Source organism: Pelodiscus sinensis, chromosome 4, assembly GCF_049634645.1.
Source record: "Pelodiscus sinensis isolate JC-2024 chromosome 4, ASM4963464v1, whole genome shotgun sequence".
NCBI lineage: Eukaryota > Metazoa > Chordata > Testudines > Trionychidae > Pelodiscus > Pelodiscus sinensis.
In genome coordinates, this window is record NC_134714.1 from 128,329,077 (window position 1) to 128,356,908 (window position 27,832).

Below are 27,832 nucleotides of genomic sequence, written 5' to 3' on the forward strand. Positions count from 1 at the left end.
AGTAGGGTGGCCAGGTGGCCGGTATCTACCGGACAGTCCGGTATTTGCGCTCTTGGTCCGGTAAAAAAAAATCAGAGAATACCAGACATGTGCAATGTCCAGTATTCTCTGATTTTTCCATATGCGCACCGGACGGAACCTGGCGTGGGCGGGGGGAGCAGCTGGAAGATGGGGCCACGAGCTCTCTCAATTATAAAATAAACATTGTTGTTCTAACCACAGCAACAAATATGGAACAAGCCTCTGTACTGCTGGCAGAAATATTACACTGTCAATACTTCATAACATAGTCTCTAGTCCAGACAGGTGGTCATCTGGGTCTGACGGACCCTCTCTCAAACCCTGTTTCTAGTGCAGTGTCTTGTTGTGTTGGTACTACACTGAACTCATCCATCGCGGACTGGGTGTGGGTATCATCTCTTCTTGGTGCATACGCAGGTGCAAGATAAGAAGCGTTCCATACCCGCCCATCAGAAAATCAATAGGTGTAAGGTCCCTTCCTCTCTATGGGTACGTCTACACTAGCTCGTTAGTTCAAGCTAGGTAGGGTAATTAGGGCAAGCAGAATTGCAAATGAAGCCCAGGATTTAAATATCCTGGGCTTCATTTGCATGTTCCCGGGCGCCGCCATTTTTAAATCCCCCTTAGTCCGAACTCCGTGCCTGTGGCTACACGCGGCACAGAGTAGGTAGTTCGAATTAAAGATCCTAATATGAACTACCGTTATACCTCATTCCACAATCTTTAATTCGAACTACCTACTCCGTGCCGCGTGTAGCCACCGGCACAGAGTTCGGACTAAGGGGGATTTAAAAACGGCGACGCCCAGGAACATGCAAATGAAGCCTGGGATATTTAAATCCTGGGCTTCATTTGCAAGTTTGAATGCCTACATTAGTTCGAACTAGGGGGCTAGTGTAGACATACCCATTATGATTTTAAGAAGAGATGTGAATTTATGGTCCCCTTTGCGTAAAATTCCAGGTTTTCTTACTCTGACAAAGGAACCACACTCAGACTTTGATTCCTTAGCACTCCATCATTTGTCTGTGAAAGCCTTATGTTTTTCTTGGTTCTGTTCAACAGTTTTTCTCACATCATCCTCGCTTAGTGCATCAGGTCTTGCTTTTAAAAATCCAGCAATGTTCAGTTTATTATCCATCTGTTTTCCATGCAGTAACTCTGCGGGTGATCTTTGCATTGTGGCATGTCGTGTAGCCCTGTATGCTTGCAAGAAATCAGTAGTGAAGGTTATCCACGATCACCCTTCCAGTTTAGCCATTTGCAAACTCTCTTTCAACTTCTGTTAAACCTTTCGATTTCCCCATTGGCTTGAGGGTAATACAGGGATGATCTTCTATGTAAAATGTTCCTCTCTGCTAGAAAAGTTTCAAATTCTAGGGAAGTAAATTGACTACCATTATCTGAAACCAGTTCTTTGGGGTTACCTTCCCTGCTAAAAACTGTAGAGAGGAACTTAATTACTGTATCAGAAGAGATTTGCGATGTAAATGCTACTTCAAGCCATTTACTGAAATAGTCTATTAAAGTGATGGCATAATGAGAGTCAATTAGAGCAGTATCAAAGGGTCCTAGGACATTAATCGCAACTTTCCCCCATGCAGAATCAGGAAGAGGACCAGGCTGTAATGGTGGGGTACATGTCACTGCTGTCTTAACATGCATTTGGCAAGTGACACAGGATTTTATAATGTCTTCAGTTTGTGTATCCATTCTTGGCCACCAATACAGACCCCATAGTCGTTTTTGGTTCTGACAATTCCTTGATGAGTATCGTGTGCCAGGTGTATGAGTTTTGACTGTAATTCTTCTGGCACAAGTAGTCTGGTGTGTACCTTGTAGCACACAGCCATCAAGCAAAGAAAGTTCATCCCGAACTCTAAAATAAGGCAGCAAAACTGGATCAAGGTTTTTAGGATTACTGGGCCATCTCTTTGTCAGAAATTCCCATAGCTTTTGTTGAATTGGACATGCTGAACATGCAGCTTGGAATTGCTCTCTTGTAACTGCAGTAAGAGTGCTTGTAATAAGCACAACTACTTCATCCTCATCCTCCAGTGGACCATCTGGTAAAGACAAAGGCAGGCGAGAGAGGCAATCAGCTATCACATTTTGGTTTCCAGGCTTATATTCCAGTTCATAATTGAAAGAGAGCAGTTTTGCAGACCATCTAGCAATACGATTCCCTGCTCTTCCCAGTCCTTTTGTGGTTAGCAATGTTGTCAAAGGGCTGTGGTCTGTGCGCAACTTGAACATGCGGCCCCACAGGTAAGTTCTCCATTTTTCAGAGGCTCAGACACAAGCAAGTGCTTCTTTTTCCACTGTAGTATATTTTCTCTCAGCATCACTCAGTGTTCTTGAAGCAAATGCAACAGTCCTCTCTGTGTTGTCCTCATGAAGTTGTGTGAGGACAACCCCAAGTCCATAATCAGACGCATCAGTAGTCACAATTGTGGGCAATGCAGGACTGAATAGTGCAAGTACTGGATTATGTACAATCAAGTCTTTCACAGTTTCCAAACTAGCTTGTACATCCGTTGTCCACACCAAGGTTGAACTTCTCCATAGTAATTCTCGTTATGGGTCAATGACAGAAGCAGAATTGGGAATGAATTTTGCATACCAGGAGGTTAGACCCAAGAAGGAATGTAAGGTTTGCAAATCGGTTGGAGGAGGAGCATTTGAAATTGCTAGGATATGATCTGGATCAGGTTTCAGTCCAGCCGGTGAAATTGTATGCCCCAGAAAGGAGAGTTCTGTTTGTCTGAATTTGCATTTAGACAAATTGAGCTTGAGGCCTGCTGTGCTGATACAGTTTAGTACAGACGGCAGGGTATTCCCATGCTCCTCAGGAGTATTTCCAAACACGATAATATCATCCAGATAGCACTGAACTCCATGTTGATTCTTCAGAATCAATGACATCATTTTCTGGAAGGCACTTGTGGCAGATGCAAGACCGTATGGAACACGTTTAAAACGAAATAGTCCCTCGTGTAATAAATGCTGTGAGGTCTCTGCTCTCTTCATGCAACATAACCTGGTGGTATGCGCTCTGCAAACCAAGAGTAGAAAACATCTTTGCTACACGGCGTCATATATATATTAGCCCAATGTCTGTGACTCTGTAACGCTGAAACGCTGGCTGTTCCCTGTGGGCGGCGCTCTTGACTCCCGCCGTGGCGCTCGGCTGACTTCTGCGCCGCTCAGCCGGGCCGCGGCAGGGGAGCAAGTGGCAGCAAGCGGCCGTTTGGAGTCCGCAGTCCCCATGCAGCAGGGTTTTTTTAAGTTTCTCTGAAACAGCTTCCCTGACTGAAAATGGTAAGCGCCGTAACTTCTGTCGTGCAGGCATCACATTATGTCGCATGTTAACTTTGGGCACAAACCCCTAAGCACAGCCAAGTTTCTCCCCGACTTGGTCTTGGGTCTGTGCGGAAGTGGGGAGCTCCGGGAGTTCAAAGGGGGGTGTTGCGTGCAGGGGGGCACTCAGTGCCCGGAAGTTACTGGTTTAATGTGTCAAGGGGGGGGGGAGTTTGTTGTTTCCGAGAACAGCCCAGAGTTGGAGCTGTGGTATCTGGGACCCTGGTGACCCCGACCCTGCTCAGAGGACACGGCCGGATCTGGCCAGACGACAGACAATGGGCTGCAGAGAAGGACCCAGCTGATCCCAGCGAGGGGAGAACATTGAACAGAGGAGAGGAGGCGGAGAAGAGAGGGGCCAGGCGACCCTCTTACCTGCGGAGAAGACAATGGACGGGGGAGGGGCTGCTGCTGGGGATATTGGAGCCTCTGCTGGGAGACTGGGGCTGTTTTGGGGGGGACTGAGGGCAGAGCTCAGCTGGCTGCAGGGGAGACTGACGTGTGGGCTGAGGGCCCAGGCCTACCGGCCTGAGAGACCCGTTGCTGTGTTCAAAGCTCAATAAAACCTCCTGTTTTGTGCTGGCTGATAGTTGCCCTGGTCTAGAGAACAGGGGGGCGCTATTCCTTCTGGGAGTGGAGGCCCCGGGGGTCCAGAGAGAGTGGAGCCCCCCCAAGGGGGCTCACGGCGGAGGCAGGCAGCTGAAGGCCTTGAGAGGCACCATCCTGGAGGTGGAGGGGCGGACCCCCCAGGTGAGAGTAGGCACCCCAAGGCAGAGTCACCACACTGGAATGGACTCACTGAGAAAGGGCTGTTTCACTGGAGAGGAGGGTTCTGCCTGGGAACCAAGGGGTCGAGTATGGACATGACCTGTGAGCCCTGAAACTGGTGTGTGTCCTGCAAGAGCACTTTGCTGAGGAAGATCAATTTGTCCATTAACTACCCTGAAGTTTAAAGTAGCCAAGAAATCGCTGCCAAGGATAAGAGAGCCTCCGTGGACAATGTAGTTACACAGCAATCGCCAAAAGTCACTGTTGCTGGCAGCCAGCCATGAACTGGAATTTGGTTTTTCAAACAGCACACCAAGTGAAGTCTGGGTTCACTAGGAGGCACGTCTTCAAAGTAATGCAGATAGATGGAATCGGGTAGTATAGATACTGCTGAGCCAGTGTCCAACATTAGCTGAACAGGATGTCGTTTGCCTGAAGATGTGGTGGAAACATTTATAGTGCACCTTAATAGGCTGTGTCTACATTGGTGCGATCTTGCGCAAAAGCGGCCACTTTTGTGCAAAACTTGCTGCCTGTCTACACTGGCCACGAGTTCTTGGGCAAGGACACTGACGTTCTAATGTGTGAAATCAGGGCTTCTTGCGCAAGAACTCTGATGCTCCCGCTCAGGAATAAGCCCTCTTGTGCAACTGTTCTTGCACAAGAGGCCAGTGTAGACAGGCAACATGAATTTCTTGCGCAAGAAAGCCCGACGGCTAAAATGGCCATGGGAGCTTTCTTGTGCAAGAGAGCGTCGACACTGGCACGGAGGCTCTTGCGCAAAAGCACATCCCAGTGTAGACGCTCTCTTCTGGAAGAGTTTTTGCACAAGAACTCTTCCGCAAAAGAGTTCTTGTGCAAGATCATACCAGTGTAGACGTAACCATGTATCTGTTCTGGAATATGTGCAGTAGTGATTTTGTCCACACTCAGCACAGTAACATCTAGTATTGTAACTGCATGCACCTGTTGATTGGACTGGCTACAGCGGCATATCTTAGCAAAATGCCCAATCTCTTTGCAGTGATTGCACTGAGCTATTTTTGCAGGACATCTTGTGTAGCTTGCAAGGTGTTGTGGAAAGCATGCTTTTGCTGTGCTTTGAATTTGCCGATTCTGTGGTTTTTCATTTGTTTTCTCCTTATAATTATTCGTCTGCAGTGAAACTGGACTTTTCTCCAAAGGAGTCACAGCCTGGATTGGGGCTCCTATATCCATGCTCATTATTTTGGTTTCTGCTATAGCTGACTCAGTCTGGGCAGCAATGGTTATTGCTTTTTCCAGTGTAAGTTGTGGTTCTAGAAGCAAGCGTTCTCTTTCACGAACCTCGGTCGTTCTCTCAATGAGCTGGTCTCTAATCATCTCATCTGCCATATTCCCAAAGTCACAAGTTATAATCAGACTCCTCAGAGAAACAATAAACTGTGTTATAGTCTCCCCTGGTTTCTGCTCACACTGGCGAAATCTGTAGCGAGTAGCTACCACATTCACTTTTGGCACAAAAAAGTTCTTTAAGGCAGTGAGTGCAGTCTCATATTTATCATCTGCAAGGGGAAAAGTGTAAAATACGCGCTGCCCTTCTGCTCCAAGGCAGTGGATTAACAGAGCACGTTTTCTTACTTCAGAAATCTCTGTAGCACTGATTGCAAGCAGGTAAGTCTCAAACATATGGATCCAGGCAGTAAAAGCAATTGGAGGCTCACCTGGGCTTTGCAGAAAGGGTGCAGGTGGGTTCAGAGGCAGAAGATCCATCTCATCGCCAAAATGTTGTATCATGCAAGCAAGGTGCAAACAAACTTCAACAGGACTTTATTTACAAAGCTGCTGCATTCCTCAGTAGCTCTCACTCAGGCCTGGCTAATCTTCTCTCCCCCACCTTCCAGTATCCTTGTGCTTCCAGACTCCCAACAACCCATGCTCCCAGTTCTAATAATTACAAGCAGCATCTAAAACACCACAGCCTCTCAGCTGCCCCAGTCCCCCTGCCCTGTGTGTCTCCCAATGGCGTAACCACTCTCCCCGGGGGCAGGGAGCCGACCCCATTCCCTGGGAGCGGGCCTGCGAAACGCGAGGGCTCCGGGCTCTCAGCCACAGCCTGGCCCAGATGGCTGGAGAGGAAGCTGGGGAGATTCGGGGCAGGCTGGTGCAATGAAAGGGATTTTCCCTGGGGTCACCTCGCCCGGGCGGGGCAGATGCTCCGTCACTGGGAGTCTTCCAGGCCGGGCTGGGGTTTCTGTGCAGAGGCTGCGCTCTGCTCTGTGGGGATGGGGGCGGGAGCCCCTGGGTAGGGCCAGCACTCAACATGATGCAGGAGCAGACAGGGCCCCCCACATTCTCATGGGGGCAGCTGCAGGGAGCATCAGTGCCAGCTGTGGGGGCTGAGAGAGGCCAATTGAAGCCCCAAAATTCAGCTGTGTCCAGGCTCCCAATCATGGGTCCCAGCAGGCAGGACAGGGACGCACTCCAGCCCCATAGTGCACAGGCCCATGGTAGTGGGGGGTGTGTGTCTGGCTCAGAGGGGCACCCCCCAGTGAGTACCCGGCAGGGGAGGGGAGCGGACCCTGACCCCGGCACTCAGGGGGAGCTGGCACTAGCCCCGCTGGGGGCTGCCCCGTTCCCTGTGGCCGGGCCCTGCGGTGTAACAGCCCCGGGTTATCGGGTCCCAGTGCGGCCGTTACTGTGTCAATCCCCTTGTGAAAGGGAGATGCTTATCTGCAGGGAACCTGCTGCCTGAGAGCGGGGCTGGGATGGGCAGGGGGGCGGGGGAAACAGCTGATTTGTGAGCTCCCCTGATGGCCACTAGGGGGCAACATGAGGCAGCTGGGGGGGCACAGCCCAGGGTGGGCGTCACAAGCTGTAGGGGGCAGGGAGGGGGGAGCACAAGGGGCTGGGAGCTGGGCTCTTTCCCCATCCCCAGCTTCCTGCTCCAGCCCAGTATAAGGGGCTGGCACGGCTGGACCAGGCAGAGCTCCCCGGACTGGTGGCTGTCACAGAGGTGAGCGGGGTCTCTGGGTGGCCCCAGGGACTGTGGGGGGAGGTGATGGGGATCAACCCCAGGGCAGGGCCTGGCTCTCAGGAACCAGCACTAGATGCCCTGAGGAGGTGACTCCCATAATTCATCTCTCTGTGGCTGAGGAAAATCCCAGCCTGACCCCAGGGCCTGCTTAGCTCCTGCCCTTCAGGCTGAGCTCGTGAAGCCTCATTCTTGGCCCCTGAAGCTGCCTTGATGCCTGTGGAACTCCCCGCCACAGGATATAAGAACCAAGTGCACTGGTATTGCTCAGTGCACTTGGTTTCTTTATCATGTAGCAGGGAGTTCCACAGGCTAACGATCCATGCTGTTCTCCCTGACAGTCTCTCTCCATAGCCAGTGGGTGCCCATATTGCTGGTGCCTGCGGTACAGGGCAGGTGCAGTGCCGGGCGGTGGGGTTCTAAGCGGAGCGGTCAGTCTGGGCTCGGTGGGGGAGGGAGGAATTTGGGGGGGTCAATCTGTGTCTCACAGCACTTCACCCCCCAGCTCCACCCAAGATGAAGCTGTCCCTGGTCCTGTCACTTGCCCTGCTAGGGGCCGTCTCTGCTCACCAGCTTGGTAAGTTCCGGGGCCCAAGTCCCTGTGGCTACAGCCCTTCCCCCACCCCGGGGTGTGTCTGTCCTATAGGCCATCTCCCCAATGGGAACCTCCCCTCCCGCACACCCTGCTTGGGTTGGGTCAGACCCCAGCAAGGACAGGACAGGGCTCCAGTACCCCCAGATCTGTGCTCTCACCGACCCACAGCCCCACTCTGGGCTGGCCACCTGGGTTCCCTGGTCGCACAATCTCCCCCGACCCTCTCCATTCCGGACCCCAGCATCCCCTAATCTTCCAATGACTCCCCAAACCTCAGCAGCCCGGACACCAGGGTCCCCTGGCCCCTCCCAGCCCCCTGCATCCATGGATTGTTCGAGGGCTAGGCTCTGATTTGAGGCTGGAAGGGTCCACTGGTGTGTGCACCCCCCCAGATGCAGGTGCTCTGGAGCAGGAGATCCCGGATGAAGAGGGTGAGGAGGAGTCTGGGGAGCCAGAGCCACCCTGCCCCACGGAGAGTGAGATCGTCCGGATGGTCGTGCCAGGCACTGGGGGCCGCACCTACCGCTATGTGTTTGTGAGCAGTTGCCAGACTTTTAGGGGTGCCCAGGTGAGTGGAGCAGGGGGCAGGTGGGTGGGGGACTCACAGATGGGTCAGGAGGTGAGTTAGGAGGCCCAGAGAGGCAGTGGAGGGAGCGTGGGGCAGTGAAGGCATCGGAGGGGGAGCAGGGTTGGCATAGGGAGAGTTGATGGCATGGAGGGTGGCGGGCATGGGGAGGGGGGCATGGAGGCAATGGGAGGGCTGTGGTGAGTGGTGCATGGGGCAGTGGAGGGGGATAGGGGCAGGAGGTGGCGTGGGGGGGCACTGGCTGGTGGATGTCACTGTGTGCCTGGAGCCCTGGCTGCCCTCTCACCTCTCCCCACAGCGTCAGTGCTCCCGCTGCTACCGCGGCCGCCTGGCCTCCATCCACAGCCATGCAGTCAACGAGAAGCTACGCTGCACAGCTCGCACCCGCACCAACCGCAGCGATCTGTGGCTCGGCGGGAAAGCCTCCTGGAGGGTAAGGAGAGGTCCAGCCCCGCTGCCCCAGTCTCCCCTGTGCCCTGCCCGGGCCTGCAGCATGGGCAGGAGGATCCGGCCCCCACGGCAGCTCAGTGCATCCCAGCCAAAGCCCGGCCCCAGGCCACCCCCGCTTGCTCCCTGAGAGGCAGCCCTGGATGGCTCAGCCGGCTCAGCCGTGGGTCCCAGCTGCCCCCTCAGGCTGGTCGTTTCCTTGGGGCCCATTGACCTTCAGTTGCCTAGGATGGGAAACAAGGCAGAGACTAGGGCCAGCAAATGCCAGGGGCACCCTGCTCTGGGGTCTGGCCCCCAAACCAGAGCCCCTCACTGAGACCCCCAGCCCCGTGTGGCTCCAGGGCCGCGGTAGCTCCTGGGAGCCAAGGCCCCGGCCCTCAAGGGAGGGGGGTTTCCCCAGGGCGCCCTGAAGATGGGACAGCATTGAGCCTACCCCAGTTCAACTGTGCCTCCCCCCTCCAGTTTTTCTGGGTGCGCACCCACTGGATGGACAACAGCGTCTGGAACTACTCCAACTGGGCCCGAGGGTACCCCAGGAGCTTTTGGACACGTTGTGTGACCATGTGCACCGCAAGTGAGTCACCCCAGGCACTGGGGGGGAGCAGGGTGGAGATGGGGATCTTGTCACTGCTTGGGGAAGAAGAGTCCTGGGGTAGGGGAACCGGGTGTGTGGGCCACAGGGATCTGGGGACTTGGCCTTTTCAGCTTAGAAAAGAGACTAAGGGAGGATACGCGAGAGATCTATAAAATCATGAGTGGTGTGGAGAAAGTGAATAAGGAAAGTTCTTATTGCCACAAGATAAGAACTAGGGGTCACCAAATGAAAATAATTGGCTGCAGGCTTAAAACAAACAAAAGGAAGTTTTTATTCAGGTAGCGCACTGTCAACCTGTGGAACTCCTTGTCACAGGATGCAGTGAAGGCTGGAACTTTAACAGGGTTCAAAGAAGAGCAAGATAGATTCATGGAGGTTAGGTCCTTCAATGGGTGTTAGCCAGGATAGGCAGGGATGGTGACCCTTGCCTCTGTGTCAGAGTCTGAGAATGGGTGACAGGGCAGGGATCACGTGATGATTCCCTGTTGTGATCCCTCCCTTTGGGGTATCTGGCATTGGCCACTGTCGGCAGACAGGACAGTGGGGTAGATGGATCTTTGGTCTGACCCAGTCTGGCCATTCCTATGAAGATGATCGGGGCGGGGCAGTGGGGAGGGTTCCAGGTGCCGGCCTGGAGGGAACTGACCCCCCCCTTCTCTTCCAGCTGGTCTATGGAGATGCCTCAATTGCGGAACTCGCCTGCCCTTTGTCTGCGAATACTGAGGGGGATGCTCCTGCCACGGGGTCGCCCTGCCCCCATCGCTCTGCTGGCCTGGGCCTCCCTGCTCCACCCTGCCACCCCTGCTCCCTGGAGTCGGCTCCCCTCCCAGCCCCCCACAGCTCCCCAGGGGGAGGCAGCCTCTGGCCCCCACTCTTGGTCATGGCCTGTGACTCCCTGCAATAAAACAGCTTTTCTTTCAGCACCCCTGGCCTCACTCCTTCCTGCTGGGGCTGGGCTGGGTGGGAGGGGGCTGGGGGTTACCCCACCTGGGGTAGCAGGGGGAGTTAGTGCTGCTCGGGGACCGTGTCCAGTTCTGGGGTCCTCCTGGGACGTGCCCAGCAAGCAAAGGGCTCAGAGAGGCCGGGCCCAGAAGGGAGCAGGGGGCTGCAGCCCATGCTGTAGGCTGCTATCAGGAAGCATCAGATATTTTGCTCCCCGGAGAGCGGCTTTGAGGGGGCTTGTCGTGGGAGGAGATGCCTCAGCGCAGAGGCTCTGCAGTCAAGCAGGGGTGGGCGCCAGAGCCCACCAGATCCCCACCCGGAACAGGGGGCAAGATTTTAGTAGGAGCCTTGCTTCCTGTTGGATCCTCCTCATGGGGTCGGTGGGTTCCCCAGTACTGGGGCAGCACGGGCTGGGGGGCGACCTGTCCCACGGGCGCCGTGCAGAGCTGGGTTAGCGCCGCGTTAGCATTTATGCGATTTCCAGGACAAAGGCGCCGGAGCATCCGGCTCCTTCGCTGCTACAACAAAGCTACAAAATCGCGGTCGTAAAAAAGAAGAAACCGGGAGCTAGAAGGCAGCCTGCCAAGAGAGGGGCCTGAAATACCCCCCAGCGCTGCCCCCAGGCACCTCGGAGCACGGAGGGATTTATACCCACCCGGTTCTACAAACACCGAGAAAATCAAGTCTCTGGACCAAAGGGCCCAACGTGACCCCGCACCGCAGCCAGCGTTTGGCTGGAGCTGGCAGTGCCAATCCTGCCTGGAGGGCCCCAGCTGGGGAGGGGCCGGGATCCGCCCTAATTCCCTTTCCTAGTTCCCTTTTGGTGTGGGGAACAGCCCCCCCAGATCCATGGGAGGGGGGTCAGATGGAGGATTCCACCCCAGACTTGTGCAGGGCCGGAGGGGATGGGTCGGCGCGTGGCTCGTCCTGCTCCTTCGCCCGGCGCCGGCACTCCCGCAGCACCACCAGCGGGCTGACAAAGGCCAGCAGGATGACGATGTTGAGGCCGATGTTCACCTGGGTGGGAGGATCAGATTTTGAACAACACAGGAGTGAGGTGTCGATAACGTTCCCCAGGCCCGACACGGGGCCCCCCCCTTCTCTCACTGCGGGGGGTCAATAATGTTCCCCAGGCCGGGCGCGGGCCCCCCTGTCTCTCACTGCGGGGGGGTTGATCACGTTCCCCAGACCCGGCACAGGGCCCCCCGTCTCTCACTGCGGGGGGTCGATAACGTTCCCCAGGCCGGGCGCGGGCCCCCCCGTCTCTCACTGTGGGGGGTTGATCACGTTCCCCAGACCCGGCACAGGGCCCCCCGTCTCTCACTGCGGGGGGTTGATCACGTTCCCCAGGCCGGGCACTGGGCCCCCCGTCTCTCAGTGCGGGGGGTCGATCACGTTCCCCAGGCCCGGCGGGGGCCCCCCTCATCTCTCACTGCGGGGGGGTCGATCACGTTCCCCAGGCCCGGCCACTCACATAGAAGGGGTCGTCACCGAGCGGTCCCTTGACGAGCGCGAAGCAGGGGTACTGCAGGAGCGACACCACAGCCGACAGGCCCATCACCAGCCCGTAGAGCTTCCCAAAGTGCTCCAGAGGGAACCTGTGGGGACGCGCCCCGGACGGGCGGGGACGTTAGATCTGGGCAGGCCACTGCCGAGACAGGCCAGAGCCAAACCCTTCCCACTGCCCAGTGCTGCCAGGCCTCCCTCCATCTCCTCCAGCCCAGCTCTGCTCCCCTGCCCCCCCCCCCCCAGCTCTCGCATCTCCCCTCCCCAGCCCGGGCCCTGGGCGACTCACGCGATGGCCAGGAAAGCGGCGTTGCCCCCGTACAGGAAGGAGCGGCTCAGCACCTGCAGGATGAAGGTGACGTACTGCACGGGCAGCACCGGCACGGAGGCGCACACCGAGAAGGCCACGCACTGCAGCGCCGTCACGGCCAGCGACAGGACACAGGAGCGCAGATCCGCCAGAGGGTCCACGGCACCTGAGACACAGGACAGACACCACGTGGGGCCAGGGAGAGGCATGGGACACTGCTGCAGGGAAGCTCACAGCGCCAGGATCCCACTGCAGGGATGCTCACAGCACTAGTGGGCACTGCTGCGGGGAAGCTCACAGCACTGGGTGGGCCCAGTGGCTGGAGACAGATGGGGCGATTACCTTTGGCGCTCCCTTCCTTAGTCTTCCCGCGTTTGTGCCGGTCCAAGATGAGCCCGTTCCAGGGGGCACACAGAACCCCGCACAGCTGGGTGAAGGCGAAGGCATTGGTGTAGGTGCTCACTGGGAACAGAGATAGCACACGGCATGATGGCTCAAGACGCCAGCCCCCGCACACTGCTCACTTCCTGAGCCCCTGGACGGAAGGGCAGCCTCCCCTCCCAGGCCTGGGAGACCTTGGCCAAGCCACTGCCCTGCCCCCTGCCTCAGTTTCCCCTGGGTGACACCAGCACCAACCTCCTGTGATGTTATAATAGGCAGATGATTGGTGCAACCACTGTTATGTTTGCCACAAATCTTGTAAAGAGTGTGCCAGGCGAGGGGTCTCTCACAAGCGTAGGGCTTGCTGAGTATGGTTGTACGATTTGCAGCTATTGTTTCTGTATTTGAAGTTATGAGTAATGGGCATGGACTTGTATTTCAACAGGTTTGATTCTGAGGAGCACCAGTGACTCACAGAATCACTGAATACTAGGACTGGAAGGGACCTCGAGAGGTCATCAAGTCCAGTCCCCTGCCCCCATGGCAGGACCAAGCACCGTCTAGATCAGGGCAACTGAACTTTGGAAGCACCCAGGGGCCACAATGATACTCACAGCACATCCTGATGGCCACACATATATGCAAATATATGCAAATAGGTTCTTTCCCATATTGCTCTGGTGCTCCCAGCACCTATTCCCTGGGAGCTAGAAACGCCGACACCCTGTACCCATCTGTTCCAGCCAGTCTGTCCGCTTACGTCTTTTAATGCTCACCCTGCCTTGGATAGGCCTCACCGTTGTGGAGCATTTTCCCGGTGGAGGCCATGTTCAAAGGATCCCACGCACAGGCCGTGTGCTGAGCCCTGTGTAAACCCAACCTGCACCTTGGGCCGCAAACAAACGGGCCACATGTTGAGTAGCCCTCACCTAGATCATCCCTGACAGGTGTCTGTCTAACCTGCTCTTAAATATCTCCAGTGGTGAGATTCCACAACCTCCCTAGGCAACTTATTCCAGTGTTTAACTACCATGCCAGAAACTTTTCCTAATGTCCAACCTAAACCTCCCTTGCTGCAATTTAAGCCCATTGCTTCTTGCCCTATGATCAGAAGTTAGTTAAGGAGAATGATTTTGCTCCCTTCTCCCTTCACAATCTTTTAGGTGAAAGCTGCTATCATGTCCCCTCTCTGTCTGCTCTTTTCCAAACTAAACAAACCCAATTCTTTCAGTCTTCCCTCATAGCTCATGTTTTCTAGACCTTTCGTCATTTTTTGCTGCTCTTCTCCAATTTCTCCACATCTTTCTTGAAATGTGGTGCCCAAAACTAGACACAATACTCCAACTGAGGCCTAATCAGTTCAGAGAAGAGCGGAAGAATGACTAATCCTGCCTTGCTCACAACACTCTTGCTAATGCATCCCAGAAACATGTTTGCTTTTTTTGCAACAGTGTCACACTGTTGACTCATATTTAGCTTGTGGTCCACTATAACCCCTAGATCCCTTTCTGCAGTACTCCTCCCTAGACAGTCACTTCCCATTCTGTATGTGTGAAACTGATTGTTCCTTCCTAAGTGGAGCACTTTGCGTTTGTCCGTATTAAACATCATCCTATTTATCTCAGACCATTTCTTCAGTTTGTCCAGATCGTTTTGAATTATGAACCTGTCCTCCAAAGCACTTGCAACCCCTCCCAGCTTCGTATCATCTGCAAACTTAATAAGCGTACTCTCTATGCCAATATGCAATTGTTGATGAAGATATTGAACAGAACCAATCTCCAAACCAATCCCTGCAGAACCCCGATTGTTATGCCCTTCCATCATGACTATGAACATTAATAACTACTCTTTGAGAATGGTTATCCTGTCAATTATGCCCCCATCTTATAGTAGCCCCATCTAAGTTGTATTTCCCTAGTTTATTGATAGTTCCATGTGGGAATAGCAAATGCTTTACTAAAGTCTAGCTTTATCACATTTAGGCTGTGTCTAGACTGGCAAGTTTTTCCGCAAAAGCAGTTGCTTTTGCGGAAAAACTTGCCAGCTGTCTACACTGGCCACTTCAATTTGCGCAAGAACACTGACGATCTCATGTATGATTGTCAGTGTTCTTCCGCAAATACTATGCTGCTCCCACTCAGGAAAAAGCCCTCTTGCGAAAATGCTTTTGCACAAGATGGCTAGTGTAGACAGCTAAAAACTGTTTCGTTCAAAAAAGCCCCAATGGTGAAAATGGCGATCAGGGCTTTCTTGCGCAAAACCGCGTCTAGATTAGCACGGACGCTTTTCCGCAAAAAGCGCTTTTGCGCAAAGGCGTCCGTGCCAATCTAGATGCTCTTTTCCGCAAATGCTTTTAACAGAAAAACTTTTCCATTAAAAGCATTTGCGGAAAATCATGCCAGTCTAGACGTAGCCTTACTGCTTCTCCCTTATCCACAAGGCTTGTTATCCTATCAAAGAAAGCTATCAGATTGGTTTGACATGATTTGTTCTTTGCAAATCCATGCTGGCTGTTATCTATCACCTTATTATCTTCCAGATATTTGCAGATGGATTCCTTAATTGCTTGCTCCATTATCTTCCCTGGCACAGAAGTTAAACTGACTGGTCTGTAGTATCCCGGGTTGTCTTTAATTCCCTTTTTATAGATGAGCACTATATTTGCTCTTTTCCAGTCTTCTGGAATCTCTCCCAACTTCCATGATTTTTCAAAGATGATAGCTAAAGGCTCAGATATCTCCTCTATCAGCTCCTTGAGTATTCTAGGATGCATTTCATCAGGCCCTGGACTTGAAGACATCTAACTCTTCTAAATAGTTTTAAACTTGCTTTTTTCCCCCCTATTTTAACTTCTGTCCCTACCTCCTTTTCTCTAGCATTCAGTATTGTAGGCATCCAATCACCACTCACCTTCTTGGTGAAAACCAACACAAAGAAGTCATTAAACACCACTGCTGTTTCCACATTTTCTGTTATTGTTTTTCCCTCTATATTAAGCAATGGATCTACCCCGTCCTCGGTCTTCCTTTTGATTCTAATATAGCTGTAGAATGTTTTCTTGCTACCCTTTATGTCTCTAGCTAGATTGAGCTCATTTTGTGCCTTCGCCTTTCTAATTGTGCCCCTACATATGTGTGTTATTTGTTTATATTCATCCTTTGTATTTTGACCTAGTTTCCTCTTTTTTTAGGACTCCTTTTTGATTTTTAGATCATTCAAGATCTCTTGGGTAAGCCAGGGTGGTCTCTTGCCATACTTCCTATCCTGCAACCTTAATAATGTCCCTTTGAAAAATTGCCAACTGTCTTCAATTGTTTTTGCTCTTAATCTTGCTTCCCATGGGATCTTAGCTACCAGAATCCTGAGTTTACTGGTGTCTGCCTTCTTGAAATCAACTGTCTTTAGTTTGCTGTTCTTCCCTCTACCATTCCTTAAAATCACAAACGCCGTCATTTCATAACAAGGGGTAGTCCTGTGGCACTTTACAGACTAACAAAAATATATAGAATCATGAGCTTTTGGGTAAAACCCACTTCATCAAATGGATTAGAGTGGAAATAACAGAAAACAAGATCTATATAACAGCAGAAGTACCTGTCAATTGTAGGGCCCATGTTAATGAGGCTAATTAAGTGGGCTGGAAGTGTCCCATTCATAGCTTTTCAATCATAGAATACTAGGACTGGAAGGGACCTCGAGAGGTCATCGAGTCCAGTCCCCTGCCCTCATGGCAGGACCAAATACTGTCTAGACCATCCCTGATAGACATTTATCTAACCTACTCTTAAATATCTCCAGAGATGGGGATTCCACACCCTCCCTGGGCAATTTATTCCAGTGTTTGACCACCCTGACAGTTAGGAACTTTTTCCTAATGTACAACCTAAACCTCCCTTGCTGCAGTTTAAGCCCATTGCTTCTTGTTCTATGCTCAGAGGCCAAGATGAACAAGTTTTTTCCCTCCTCCTTATGACACCCTTTTAGATACCTGAAAACAGCTATCATGTCCCCCTTCAATCTTCTCTTTTCTAAACTAAACAAACCCAATTCTTTCAACCTTCCTTCATAGGTCATGTTCTCTAGACCTTTCATCATTCTTGGTGTGCAAATGTGCATGTTAGAGGCAGGAGAAATTGGCTTTGCAATGTGCCAACCAGTTAGTATCTTTGTTCAAGCCCGGGTTAACAGTGTCAAATTTCACAATGAATGCCAATTCTGCAGTCTCTTTCTGTAATTGGATAGTGAAATTCCTTTGCAGAAGAAGGGCTACTTTTAAATCCATGATTGAGTGGCCAGACCCTCTGCGACTTCCTGTCATTTCATGATCACTTTCTCCCCAGCTGCCTTCCACTTCCAAATGCTCAAGCAGTTCCTCCCTATTGGTTAAAATCAAATCTAGTAAAGCCTCCCCCTAGTAGCTTTATCCACCGTCTGAAATAAAAAAAAATCATCTCCACTGCAGTGCAAGAACTTGGCGGATAATCTGTGCCCGGCTGTGTTATTTTCCCCACAGAAGCGTATCAAGCATATGGCCAACGTATTCTGAAGGGCCTATTCAAGTTGAATGGCCCATCGAGGAGTAATTGACTCTCAGTGGACCTTGGGAGATGCCATTCCACATCTGGATGGCTTCCCTCTGCAAAGAGCTAAGCCGTGCAGGATCAGGTGGCTTGCCCATGTGCCTGGACACCGTCTTGTGGTTGTAGCTGTAGCTGTAGCTCTTGCGGGGAGGGATAGCTCAGTGGTTTGAGCACTGGCCTACAAAACCGAGCCTTGTGCGCTCAGTCCTTGAGGGGAGTCATTTAGAGATCTGGGGCAAATCTGTCAGGGATGGTGCTTGGTCCTGCCATGAGGGCCGGGGATTGGACTCAATGACTTCTCGAGGTCCCTTCCAGCTCTATGAGATAGGCAGGGCTCAACAAACTGCTGAATCCACTCGCCCGGGGCCAGTAGATTTCAGCTGGTCGCTCCGAGCGCCCCATTCATAGAATCATAGGACTGAAAGGGACCTCGAGAGGTCATCGAATCCAGCCCCCCGCCCTCAAGGCAGGACCAAGCTCCGTCTACACCATCCCTGACAGATGTCTATCTAACCTGTTCTTAAATATCTCCAGAGAGGGAGATTCCACCACCTCCCTTGGCAATTTATTCCAATATTTGACCACCCTGACAGTTAGGAATTTTTTCCTAATGTCCAATCTAAACCTCCCCTGCTGCACTTTAAGCCCATTACTCCTTGTCCTGTCCTCAGAAACCAAGAGGAACCAATTTTCTCCTTCCTCCTTGTGACACCCTTTTAGATATTTGAAAACCGCTATCATGTCCCCCCTTAATCTTCTTTTTTCCAAACTAAACAAGCCCAGTTCATGAAGCCTGGCTTCATAGGTCATGTTCTCTAAACCTTTATTCACGGGCGCTTGGCACATGCGCAGTGCAGGGCTGGCGAGTGGCTGTCAAGCCCCGGAGATCGGTATAGTTCCATCTTGTTAGAGTAACTGAGTTAGGTCACAGGGGTCAGCGCAGCTGGTTCTAGTTAGTTCTGTGCTATGCAATAAAACAGACACTGGCAACTACTCAAGCGCTCTGTGTTTCCACTGATTTCTTCCTATCCTGTGGAACTCCCCACGAGTTAGAGGAGCGCGGGAGTGTCCTACCAGAGCATGGCTGGTTTCACCTGAGAGGCTGGACAGGAAAGGCCTGAGGGGTTCATTAGACTTGTTCCTGCTTCCCCTCTGCTCCATGGGCGCCTGCCCCGTTCTGGCGTCCGATCGCCTCCCTCCACCGTGGGCGAGAGCGCAAGCCATCCATCAGACAGAAGGGGCCAGAGCTGCCCACCTCCCCTCAGCCTGCTCCTTCCCCCCCTCCCGGCATCGTCTCTCCGTGCCCGCCTGCCCCGTTCCCTCCGCCCGCTCTCCCCGTACCTAGCGCGGTGTCCCCGCCGGCCAGGTGCTCCAGCATGGGGTTGAGGGTGCCGATGAAGAGGTAGTGCCGCAGCTGCATCACCGACAGCCACATGAGGTGCCAGAAGAAGAGCTTGGAGAAGACGCAGGCCCGGAAAGACTTGGCAGGTTGCTGCTCCCCGTGGCCCGGCCCGGCCCCCGACTCTCCTGGGCATGGGCACAGCACATGTCAGTTTTAGCCTCAGGCTGGCGGGGAGGGGAATCCCGCACCCCAAGGGGGTGGAGTTTCAGAGTGTGGGGGGGCCATGCCAGGGGATGCAAAGGGATGAGGGCGTGACGGGGGGCAAGTCGCCCAAGGCTGTAAAATCTGGAACGAGGAGGGAGCAGGGAGCAGCCCCCGGGCCCGCTGGCCCAGGCCAGCCCAACCTGGGTGACTGTGGCTGTCCGCCCTGGAGCATCTCCCAGCATCCCCCCCCCCAGCCAGCCAGGGGTAGCAGCTAAGATACGGTCCACCCCAGAGAGAGTCCAGGACGGCACTTGCGCCGGAGCCTGGGCTGTGTCTCTGCTGCTGGGGCCCAGGCCTGCGGCATGGAGGGAGGTGACTCTGTGCCACCCTGGCACCTCCGGGGGACAGTCTGCGGGGAGCACGAGCACAGGGCTGAGGCAGAGGCAGAGCCAGGATGGCTGGAAGCTGGAGTCTCTGCTCACCTGGTCCAAGTGGGCCCCTGCTGTACCGTTCTGTTCTCCCCAGCGCTGAGCCCTGGCGCTTTCATAGCGCTGGCTGGGAACGGCAAAGGTCCCTTTGGGGGTCCACGGCTCTCCCTCACGCCCCGCTATGGCAGACCCGCTCCAGGGAGCGTGTGGCGTGAAGCCCAGGGGCTGGGGCTCTGAGGTTGGGTCCCCGAAGGTGGTGGAGCCAAGCAACTTTTCACAGAGACAGCACGAGAGTCTCACCAGGGATGGAGGGGGTCTGGCACCCTGAAGGGGCCCTCTAGAGTCTGTCCCACAGTTCGTGCACTGTGGATGTGTCACAGGGCAATCTGGGGGGCTCCCTGGGGGCGTGGGGAGCAGTGGAAGTGGAGGGAGATCTGGGGGTGCTCCCTAAGATCCAGGTGGAAGAGTAAAGGGGCTGACTGGGGGGGCAGGAGGGAGAGCAGGAATGGGGGGGGCATTGATTCAGCCCTACCATTGCCCTTGAGGGCTTTTCTGGCATCAGCATCTCCCGGGCCTGGCTCCACACGTGGGTTGCTTGGTTCCTGGGCTCCATCGCCCGGGCCCGGATGCTGCTCCTCATGGAGGTAGGACGAGCAGCCCTGCCTCTCACACCTCAGCCTGTGCACAGCAGCCCGGTCACTGCCTGCCCTGGGCCCGGCACGGCCACAGCCAGCAGCCCCCCAGCCCCACCACAGGGAGCAGCGACCCTCACGCGAGGGCCAGGGCCCCCTGCAGCGCAGGAGCAGCCCCAAGGAAGGAGGGCCCGGGGACTGGGGCAGAATCAGTGCCAAGGGGCTGATCCCCATCCACCCAGCAGCCTGTTCCCCTGTAGCCGTGGGGTGATGAGACAGACTGTGATGGAGGCATCCGTGGCAAGCAAACGGGGGTGGGGGTTAAATGGGAGGGAGAGGCTCACAAGAGGTAAGGGGGGGATGAACCTGTAGGAGGCAGAGGGGCCTAAGGAAGACAAACAGGGGGGTGGAAGAGCCCATGGGGAGGCAAATGAAGCTGGAGGATCCATGGGGGGAAGAGAGGCCAATGGGAGGTAGGTGGGGAGTAGAAGGCCCCAAGAGGGGCAGGGGGTCCAGGGGAGGTCAACATAGGATGAAGAAGGATCTGAGGGGCCCACAAGAGGCAGATGGGGGGGTGGAAAGGTTCATGGGGGCAGAGGAACCCACAAGAGACAGCCGGGGCAGAAGCCCATGGGGGGCAGAGAGGAGATGGAGGGGCCCATAGGGATGGAGGGGCCCGCAGGGGGGCAGAGAGCAGATGGAGGGGCCCATGGGGATTGAGGGACCCGCAGGGGGGCAGAGAGGGGATGGAGGAGCCCATAGGGATGGAGGGGCCCGCAGGGGGGCAGAGAGGGGATGGAGGGGCCCATAGGGATGGAGGGGCCCACAGGAGGGAGAGGGGGGATGGAGGGGCCCATGGGGATGGAGGGGCCCGCAGGGGGGCAGAGAGGGGATGGAGGGGCCATAGGGATGGAGGGGCCTGCAGGGGGGCAGAGAGGGGATGGAGGGGCCCATAGGGATGGAGGGGCCCGCAGGGGGAGAGGGGGGATGGAGGGGCCATAGGGATGGAGGGGCCCGCAGGAGGGCAGAGAGCAGATGGAGGGGCCCATGGGGATTGAGGGACCCGCAGGGGGGCAGAGAGGGGATGGAGGGGCCCATAGGGATGGAGGGGCCCGCAGGGGGAGAGGGGGGATGGAGGGGCCCATGGAGTGGGCGGTAGGGTGGAGGGTGGCTCACCCGTATGTGTACCCAGAGGGCAGCGGGTAGGGGATGTGCCAGCGAGGCATCAGGAAGAAGGTGCGGGTGAGGTGCCAGATGCTGCAGGCCGAGAGGAAGAGGAACATGGCTCGCAGGCTCAGGCCTCCCTCGAACAGCAGCTGTGGGCGAAGGGGCAGGGACGCTGTCAGCGAGTGCACAAGGGGCCTCCCTAGGTTCACTGACCGGTGGCGCTCTGCGGGTGGCTCCCCGAGACTGCCGCCAGGATCAGGGCCCCCCTGTGCCAGGCGCTGCACAGACCCCCCCCCCGAGAGCAGGGCCCCCCCTGTGCCCGGCGCTGCACAGACCCCCCCCCTGAGAGCAGGGCCCCCCTGTGCCCGGCGCTGCACAGACCCCCCCCGAGAGCAGGGCCCCCCTGTGCCCGGCGCTGCACAGACCCCTGAGAGCAGGGCCCCCCTGTGCCCGGCGCTGCACAGACCCCCCCCGAGAGCAGGGCCCCCCTGTGCCAGGCGCTGCACAGACCCCCCCCGAGAGCAGGGCCCCCCTGTGCCCGGCGCTGCACAGACCCCCCCCCCGAGAGCAGGGCCCCCCGTGCCCGGCGCTGCACAGACCCCCCCCCGAGAGCAGGGCCCCCCTGTGCCCGGCGCTGCACAGATCCCCATGAGACGCTGGGGGGGGTTCCAGCTCTGGGAAGGAGGGATAGGAGCCCCCCAGTTAAGGGGAGGGAGACGCTGCCCTGGGCTTGGGGCTGAATAAATTGGGTGGGGAACGTTTCAACTTGCCTCTGGTCTGTGCAGGAGACCTGAGCGCTGGGGCACAGCCAGGCACCTCTGCCCACAAGGGGGCGCCACAGGAGGCAGTGAGAGGCCCGTGGGCCGGCTGGCGGGGGAAGGGAGAGGGGGAGGCGTTGCAGACCCGCATGGGGTGCAGGGCCAAAACCAGTCAAGCCTCTCTCTGGAGGCTGATCCCAGCTTCACGTGCAGACCAGAGCAGGGGGGTTTGGAGCCGCAGGGGCAGAACACAGGCCAGGGGGCAGTCCTGGTTGGGCGTTCCCATTAAACACCGGCCTCCTGAGGCTCCATGGGTGTTATAATCCCGAGGGAGACGGTCCCCGCCCTAAAGAGCCAATGTTCTCTACACAGACAAAGGGCGGAAGGGGAAACTGAGGCACAGAGCCATGGGTGGGACTGGCCCAAAGTCAGCGGGGGGAGAGAGAAGCCAGGTGTCCCAAGGTCCGGGCCTGTGATCTCTCCACTGGACCACACTGTCTTTCTCCTCCCCTGGCCCAATCCTGCTGTGACCACACCAGGGGCTTTCTCTGGCGTCTCCTGCTGGCTCAGAGTTGCCTGGCAGCCTGACATTGCTCCCCAGAGGGCTGGGACGCGAGCTGAGCTCTCCCTGCGTGGGGGGGGAGGCAGGTTGGCGGAGGGGAGGGGGGCCAGAATGCAGGCGAGCCCTGGGGGCGTGTGGGGTGACAAGAAGCGGATCATTGGACGTCAGAAAATCGGGGTGGGGGCTGTAGCTTTCTCAATGGGCCCCAAATCCGCACCTCAAACCCCGCCCTGGGCTCCCATGCAACAGAGCCAATTTTGACCCAACCCACATCAGCATGTGGGCACTGAGGGGGGAAAAGCTCTTAGCTGGGGGGGGACCTTTTTTGGGTCAGGGGCTGCTGACCCACAGAAAAATCAGTCGGGGGCTCCACATTCCCCTCACACAGCAGGGGGGCGAGACCCGGGCTAGTAGATTTTGTGTGCCCCAGCCCATGCTGAGCCTCAGGGGGCGGATCCAGGCAAGCCAGGGGCCATATCTGGCCCCTGGGCCTGAGGTTCCCCACCCCTGTCTTAGACCATACCATAGCCTCATGCTTAACTCTAGCAGCTGTCTCTGGGCCCTGGGCCAGCCAGCAGGAAACTCGCAGCAAGTGTCCTCAAGGGCTCCGGGGGATCCCCGGACATTCCCAGCATCCCCCGGGGCTCAGCCTTCTCCCTCCGGGGATCCCCAAACATTCCCAGCATCCCCTGGGGCTCAGCCTTCTCCCTCCGGGGATCCCCAAACATTCCCAGCATCCCCCAGGGCTCAGCCTTCTCCCTCCGGGGATCCCCGAACATTCCCAGCATCCCCCGGGGCTCAGCCTTCTCCCTCCTGGGATCCCCGAACATTCCCAGCATCCCCTGGGGCTCAGCCTTCTCCCCCGGGGATCCCCAAACATTCCCAGCATCCCCTGGGGCTCAGCCTTCTCCCTCCGGGGATCCCCAAACATTCCCAGCATCCCCTGGGGCTCAGCCTTCTCCCCCGGGGATCCCCGAACATTCCCAGCATCCCCCAGGGCTCAGCCATCTCCCTCCGGGGATCCCCAAACATTCCCAGCATCCCCCAGGGCTCAGCCTTCTCCCTCCGGGGATCCCCGAACATTCCCAGCATCCCCCGGGGCTCAGCCTTCTCCCTCTGGGGATCCCCGAACATTCCCAGCATCCCCTGGGGCTCAGCCTTCTCCCCCCGGGGATCCCCGAACATTCCCAGCATCCCCCAGGGCTCAGCCATCTCCCTCCTGGGGTCCCATCCTTGCAGTTGCTGGCTAACTCCAGCACCGGTGGACTGCAGGCTGCTAGGGTCCTGCCAGACCCAGACAAGATTCATCAGCCGGCCTTGTGACTCCTGCGGGTGGGAGGGACATTCAGGCTGAGCTTTTCAGGAGGTCTCTCCTCTGCCCCAGCCTCCCAACCTCCCCTCTGCTCCCCCCGTTCCCCACCCCCCCGAGCTGGGCCCCAGCGCTCACCTTGACCAGGAGGAAGATGGCGGAGGATGAGTCGAAGGCCCCGTTGTAGAGGGTGATGATGGTGGAGCGGTGCTTCCCAAACAGGTTCCCCACCTGGAAGCATGAGACACCCCCTGGCCAATCAGCCCTGCTGGGCCACAGGGAGCACGGGCTGGGGGCTGACAGAGCGCTTTGGGGCTAGGACCCACAGGGAGCTGGACGAGAGAGGTTTATGGGGCCAGGGAGCCCACATGGAGCCAGGATGTGGGGGTGGCACTCTGGGATATGGGAGTCAGGCTAAGGGGGGCCCGGTGGGGTTGGAGAGGACGCTGAGGGAACGCTATGGGGACTGGGGTCTCTGGGGAGCCGGGCTGAAGGAGGACCAGTTTCCCCATCCTCCATGAGGACGCCCGCACCCCGAGGCCTCTGCTTTCCTGAGTGGGGCTGTGATCCTGCACCCACGCGGGATTTTGGTCCTAATCTTGCTAACATCTGAAGCTTTCCCACGTCAGGCGTATTTCATTCTTTTCCGACGTTCAGTTGCTGAAGGCAGGGGTACGAACTGGGGGCAACTATCACCGGTCTCGGGCTGCTAGCGGCAGCGTGGCACGATGCTTCACTAGGACTGGCTGAACCTCTCATTAACCACCTGCCAAGTCCCCGCTTTCGAGAGGGAACAGGAAGTTGGAAAGACATTACTCTGTAAGCAAGCTACCCAACAGGACACGTGATTTCTCTGCTCTCACGGCTTCCGAATGTTGCCGGACCAGCTTGCGGAGAAAATGGGAATCACGATGAAGATAGGGCTGGGACTGTGTTCCCTCGGGGAAGGACAGAAGAAAAGTGTCTCTGCAATCTAAGACAAAAGTCATGTTGATGTGGTACAGAGGTAGTCGCCTCATCTCAAAAAAAGATATATTGGCATTGGGAAAAGGTTCAGAAAAGGGTGACGAAAATGAGGGGTTTGGAACGGGTCCCATATGAAGAGAGATTAAAAAGACTTGGACTTTTCGGCTTAGAAAAGAGGAGATGAAAGGGAGATATTATAGAGGTCTATACAATCATGACAGGTGTGGAGAAAGTGAATAAGGAAAAGTTATTTACTTGTTCCCATAACACAAGAACTGGGGCTCACCAAATGAAATTAATAGGTAGCAAGTTTTAAACAAACAGAAGTAAGGGTTCTTCACTCAGCACATGGTCAACCTGTGGAACTCCTTGCCAGAGGATGTTGTGAAGACCAGGACTTTAACAAGGTTCAAAAAAGAACCAGATAAATTTGTGAAGGTTAGGTCCATCAATACTTACTAGCCAGACTGGGTAGGAACGGTGTAGCCTCTGTCAGGGGCTGGAAAGGGATGACAGGAGAAGGATCACATGACAGTTCCCTGTTCTGTTCACTCCCTCTGGGGCACCTAGTATTAGTCACTGTCGGCAGACAGGATACTGGGCTAATGGACCTTTGATCTGACCTAATATGGCTGTTCTTATGTTCTTATGAAAGAGATGGCTCACTTTTCCTGCCACCTGTCCAAACAGAGGGCAGAGAGATGAAACACAATATGAAAGATAAAGTAGCCATTAGCATCAACCAAGACCTGGCCAAATGGCCTTTGATAGGAGAGGAGTTTTGCATGAAGCGTATGAAGGAAGGCCTGGCCTCTTTTCAGAGTGGGCACCAGAAGGACAGTTTAAGGTTTGTTGTGACAATTAAGCTTCTCTCTGATTTAGAATTTAGAAGAAGGGAAGACATCGTCGGCTCTCCTGAAAATGGAAGTTATCAAGGTCCCCCTGGAACTATCGCTAACTATGATCCATGGCTAAGCGAGGGCTTCAAATGCCGCCGTGGAAACATTCTACTTGTTCAAAACAATCTGTGACGAGTTTCTCGAGTGAGTGGGAGGAACAGTTTTGAAAGTCGATGGCAGTGACATTACGCAGGAGAAATGCTACTCTGTGAGGGCAGGCTCAACTCCTGCGGACGCTCACGTTGAACCGTTACCTGTCATTTTCCGATACGGCTTGCACAGTGTCAGGTACGAGCACGCTGTTGGTGGGTACCCGTCCGACTCCACATGGCAAAGTCCCTCTCCCAGCCTGTGAAGTTGTCGTCGGACACAAACAACACTGCTACTGCAAACGGCAGAGGTCAATCATACCATCAGGCAAGCAGCATGTCTGGAAAGCGTGAAGGTCTTTGAGCTCAGCTCCAAAGATTTATGCCCCCTCTCTGGGCATGGGCCGTGCACAGCTCTTTCTCTGAACATTGCTGGGACACGGAGCATGGAGGCTTGCTTGGAAGCCATCAACTTTCAGTGTTTTGTGCAGAAACGACAAGGAATTGTTGAGCGTTGGTGAGTGGGTTGGCTGGTTGGCTATTCAGCATTGGCCAGGGGATGGGCCGTATCTGTGAAACAAGAGTGATCAAGGAATCCTCCTTGTCCTAAAAACAGCCACACTGGGTCAGACCAAAGGTCCATCTCAGCCCAGTGTCCGGTCTTCCGACAGGGGCCAATACTAGGTGCCCCAGAGAAATTGAACAGAACAATCATCAAGTGATCCCTCCCCTGTCACCCATTTCCAGACTCTCACATACAGAGATTAGGGACACCATCCCTGCCCATCCTGGCTAATAATCATTGTTGGACCTGTCCTCCATGAATTTATCTAGCTCTTTTTTGAACCCTGGTAAAGTTCTGGTTTTTACAACATCCTCTGGCAAGGAGTTCCACAGGTTGACTGTGCCCTGAATATGCTGCCAGACACAAGCGGATCTCATCAAGTTGAATCTTGGAAAGCAATTGTCATGAACTGTGAGGACACTCAACACTGTTTGAAAGGACAAGAGACCATGCCAAGGAAAATGGCAGCATGACCATTGTACGAGAAAATCTGTCATGAGGACCTTCTGGGACGTGATATTAGAAAGCGTAGGCACAACTAGCACCTGATTCCAAAAGCCAAATCCAGATTGGGCCGTTGCTGTCTATTTACTGCCTTCCTTGCAAGAATTTGCCACAAACGTCCGATTTCTATTTGAGTATTTTGAAATGCAAGCAGAAAGGCTTCGAATGAGTCCTACCCCCCCAAAACCACAACTGCAGGGTAACACAAACACTTCCAGATGTCATGAGTGAGGAAGGAGAAAATTGGAGAAGGGCTGCCTTTCTTCTCTGTTCCACAAGCAAAGTGGGAAATGGAAAAGAAGAAGTGAATGTTCACGCTGAGCTACCAAGCATCCCAGCTCTGTGTGATGCTTGCCCGAACAGTCGACAGCCTGAGCTTGAACAAATCAACTTCTTGTGTTTGCACGATACTGCAGCATGCAGGATGAACATGCTGCTGGAAGCACCACATTTTTGCCCAACACACATCTAACAGCGTCCGGAGTGTTTGCAAGAGTGTTACAAGGAGGAGCGGGGGAAATTGTTCTCCTTGACATCTGAGGATAGGACAAGAAGCAATGGGCTTAAATTGCAGCCAGGGAGGTTTAGGTTTGGACATTAGGAAAAACTTCCTACCTGTCAGGGTGGTTAAACACTGGAATAAGTTGTCTAGGGAGGTTGTGGAATCTCCATCATTGGAGACATTGAAGAGCAGGTTGGACAGACATCGATCAGGGTTTCCCAACCTATGGGTCAGGACCCAAATATGGGTCACCATTACGTTTCAAAAGGGTCGCCAAGTGTCTCCCCAGGTGGCTCTGCCCCCTCCCCTCCCCTCTCCTCATTTTTGAATTTCCCTGGGTCACCAAGTCGTCCTGAATTATCAAAACGGGTCCCCATCTGGAAAAGGTTGGGAACCACTGATCTAGATGGTGCTTGGTCCTGCCGTGAGGGCAGGGGACTGGACTTGATGACCTCTCCAGGTCCCTTCTGGTTCCAGGATTCTAGGATTGTGCTGAGGCAGAAGCAAAGCCCAGCACTCTTGCTCCGGTGGCCGTTGTACCAGGATGCCCGCCGCACACAGTGACGAGGGCACAGCCACTGCATTCGGTGGCAGGGGAAGCTTGCAAGATGCCCGTTGAAATGTTCAGACTTTCTTGTGACACGCACTGCTCTAGGTTTGTCCAGGCTGTACACACCCTGCTCTGCCTCTTCGCTTTTCGTGGCGCCACCCCGTGGGCCTTCCTCCAGGGCCGCACAAGGGCCACCTCAGCGTCCTCTCCTTCACCAAAGCCCTCTCCCCACTTGGGAAGTGCTCACT

The 27,832-nt window shown here is 55.0% G+C and overlaps 2 protein-coding genes across 10 annotated transcripts in view; one reads left to right on the forward strand and one right to left on the reverse strand.

Moving 5' to 3' along the window:
- Positions 1-3,244: 3,244 nt before the first annotated feature.
- LOC102445614 (proteoglycan 3-like) lies at positions 3,245-10,188 on the forward strand. 2 transcript variants are annotated; one of them, XM_075928600.1, is made up of 6 exons: positions 3,245-3,342; positions 7,668-7,739; positions 8,150-8,325; positions 8,642-8,776; positions 9,253-9,364; positions 10,050-10,188. In XM_075928600.1, exons 2-6 carry the CDS (start codon positions 7,679-7,681, stop codon positions 10,106-10,108), a joined length of 543 nt encoding a protein of 180 aa, XP_075784715.1. In that variant the 5' UTR covers positions 3,245-3,342; positions 7,668-7,678; the 3' UTR covers positions 10,109-10,188. The 2 variants fall into 2 exon arrangements, with proteins under 2 accessions (XP_075784715.1, XP_075784714.1); XM_075928599.1 differs by lacking the exon at positions 3,245-3,342 and adding an exon at positions 7,016-7,144.
- Positions 9,633-27,832, reverse strand: part of SLC43A3 (solute carrier family 43 member 3) — a 62,528-nt gene continuing 44,328 nt past the window's right edge. For all 8 annotated transcript variants that reach the window (XM_075928594.1, XM_075928596.1, XM_075928591.1 and 5 more), the window contains 8 exons: positions 23,648-23,740; positions 20,890-21,029; positions 19,614-19,759; positions 18,449-18,634; positions 12,486-12,605; positions 12,123-12,309; positions 11,802-11,925; positions 9,633-11,344 (listed from right to left, as the gene is read on the reverse strand). In XM_075928594.1, the coding sequence (XP_075784709.1) occupies positions 11,189-11,344; positions 11,802-11,925; positions 12,123-12,309; positions 12,486-12,605; positions 18,449-18,634; positions 19,614-19,759; positions 20,890-21,029; positions 23,648-23,740 (1,152 nt within the window). In that variant the 3' untranslated portion in view covers positions 9,633-11,188. The remainder of the gene's footprint in view (positions 11,345-11,801; positions 11,926-12,122; positions 12,310-12,485; positions 12,606-18,448; positions 18,635-19,613; positions 19,760-20,889; positions 21,030-23,647; positions 23,741-27,832) is intronic.

Bases quoted from the DNA above. Each gene is read 5' to 3' on its own strand.
- LOC102445614 (XM_075928600.1), top strand. From the start codon at position 7,679: ATGAAGCTGTCCCTGGTCCTGTCACTTGCCCTGCTAGGGGCCGTCTCT. The intron at 7,740-8,149 runs GTAAGTTCCGGG...GCACCCCCCCAG, and splicing joins CGTCTCTGCTCACCAGCTTG to ATGCAGGTGCTCTGGAGCAG. The intron at 9,365-10,049 runs GTGAGTCACCCC...CTTCTCTTCCAG, and splicing joins TGTGACCATGTGCACCGCAA to CTGGTCTATGGAGATGCCTC.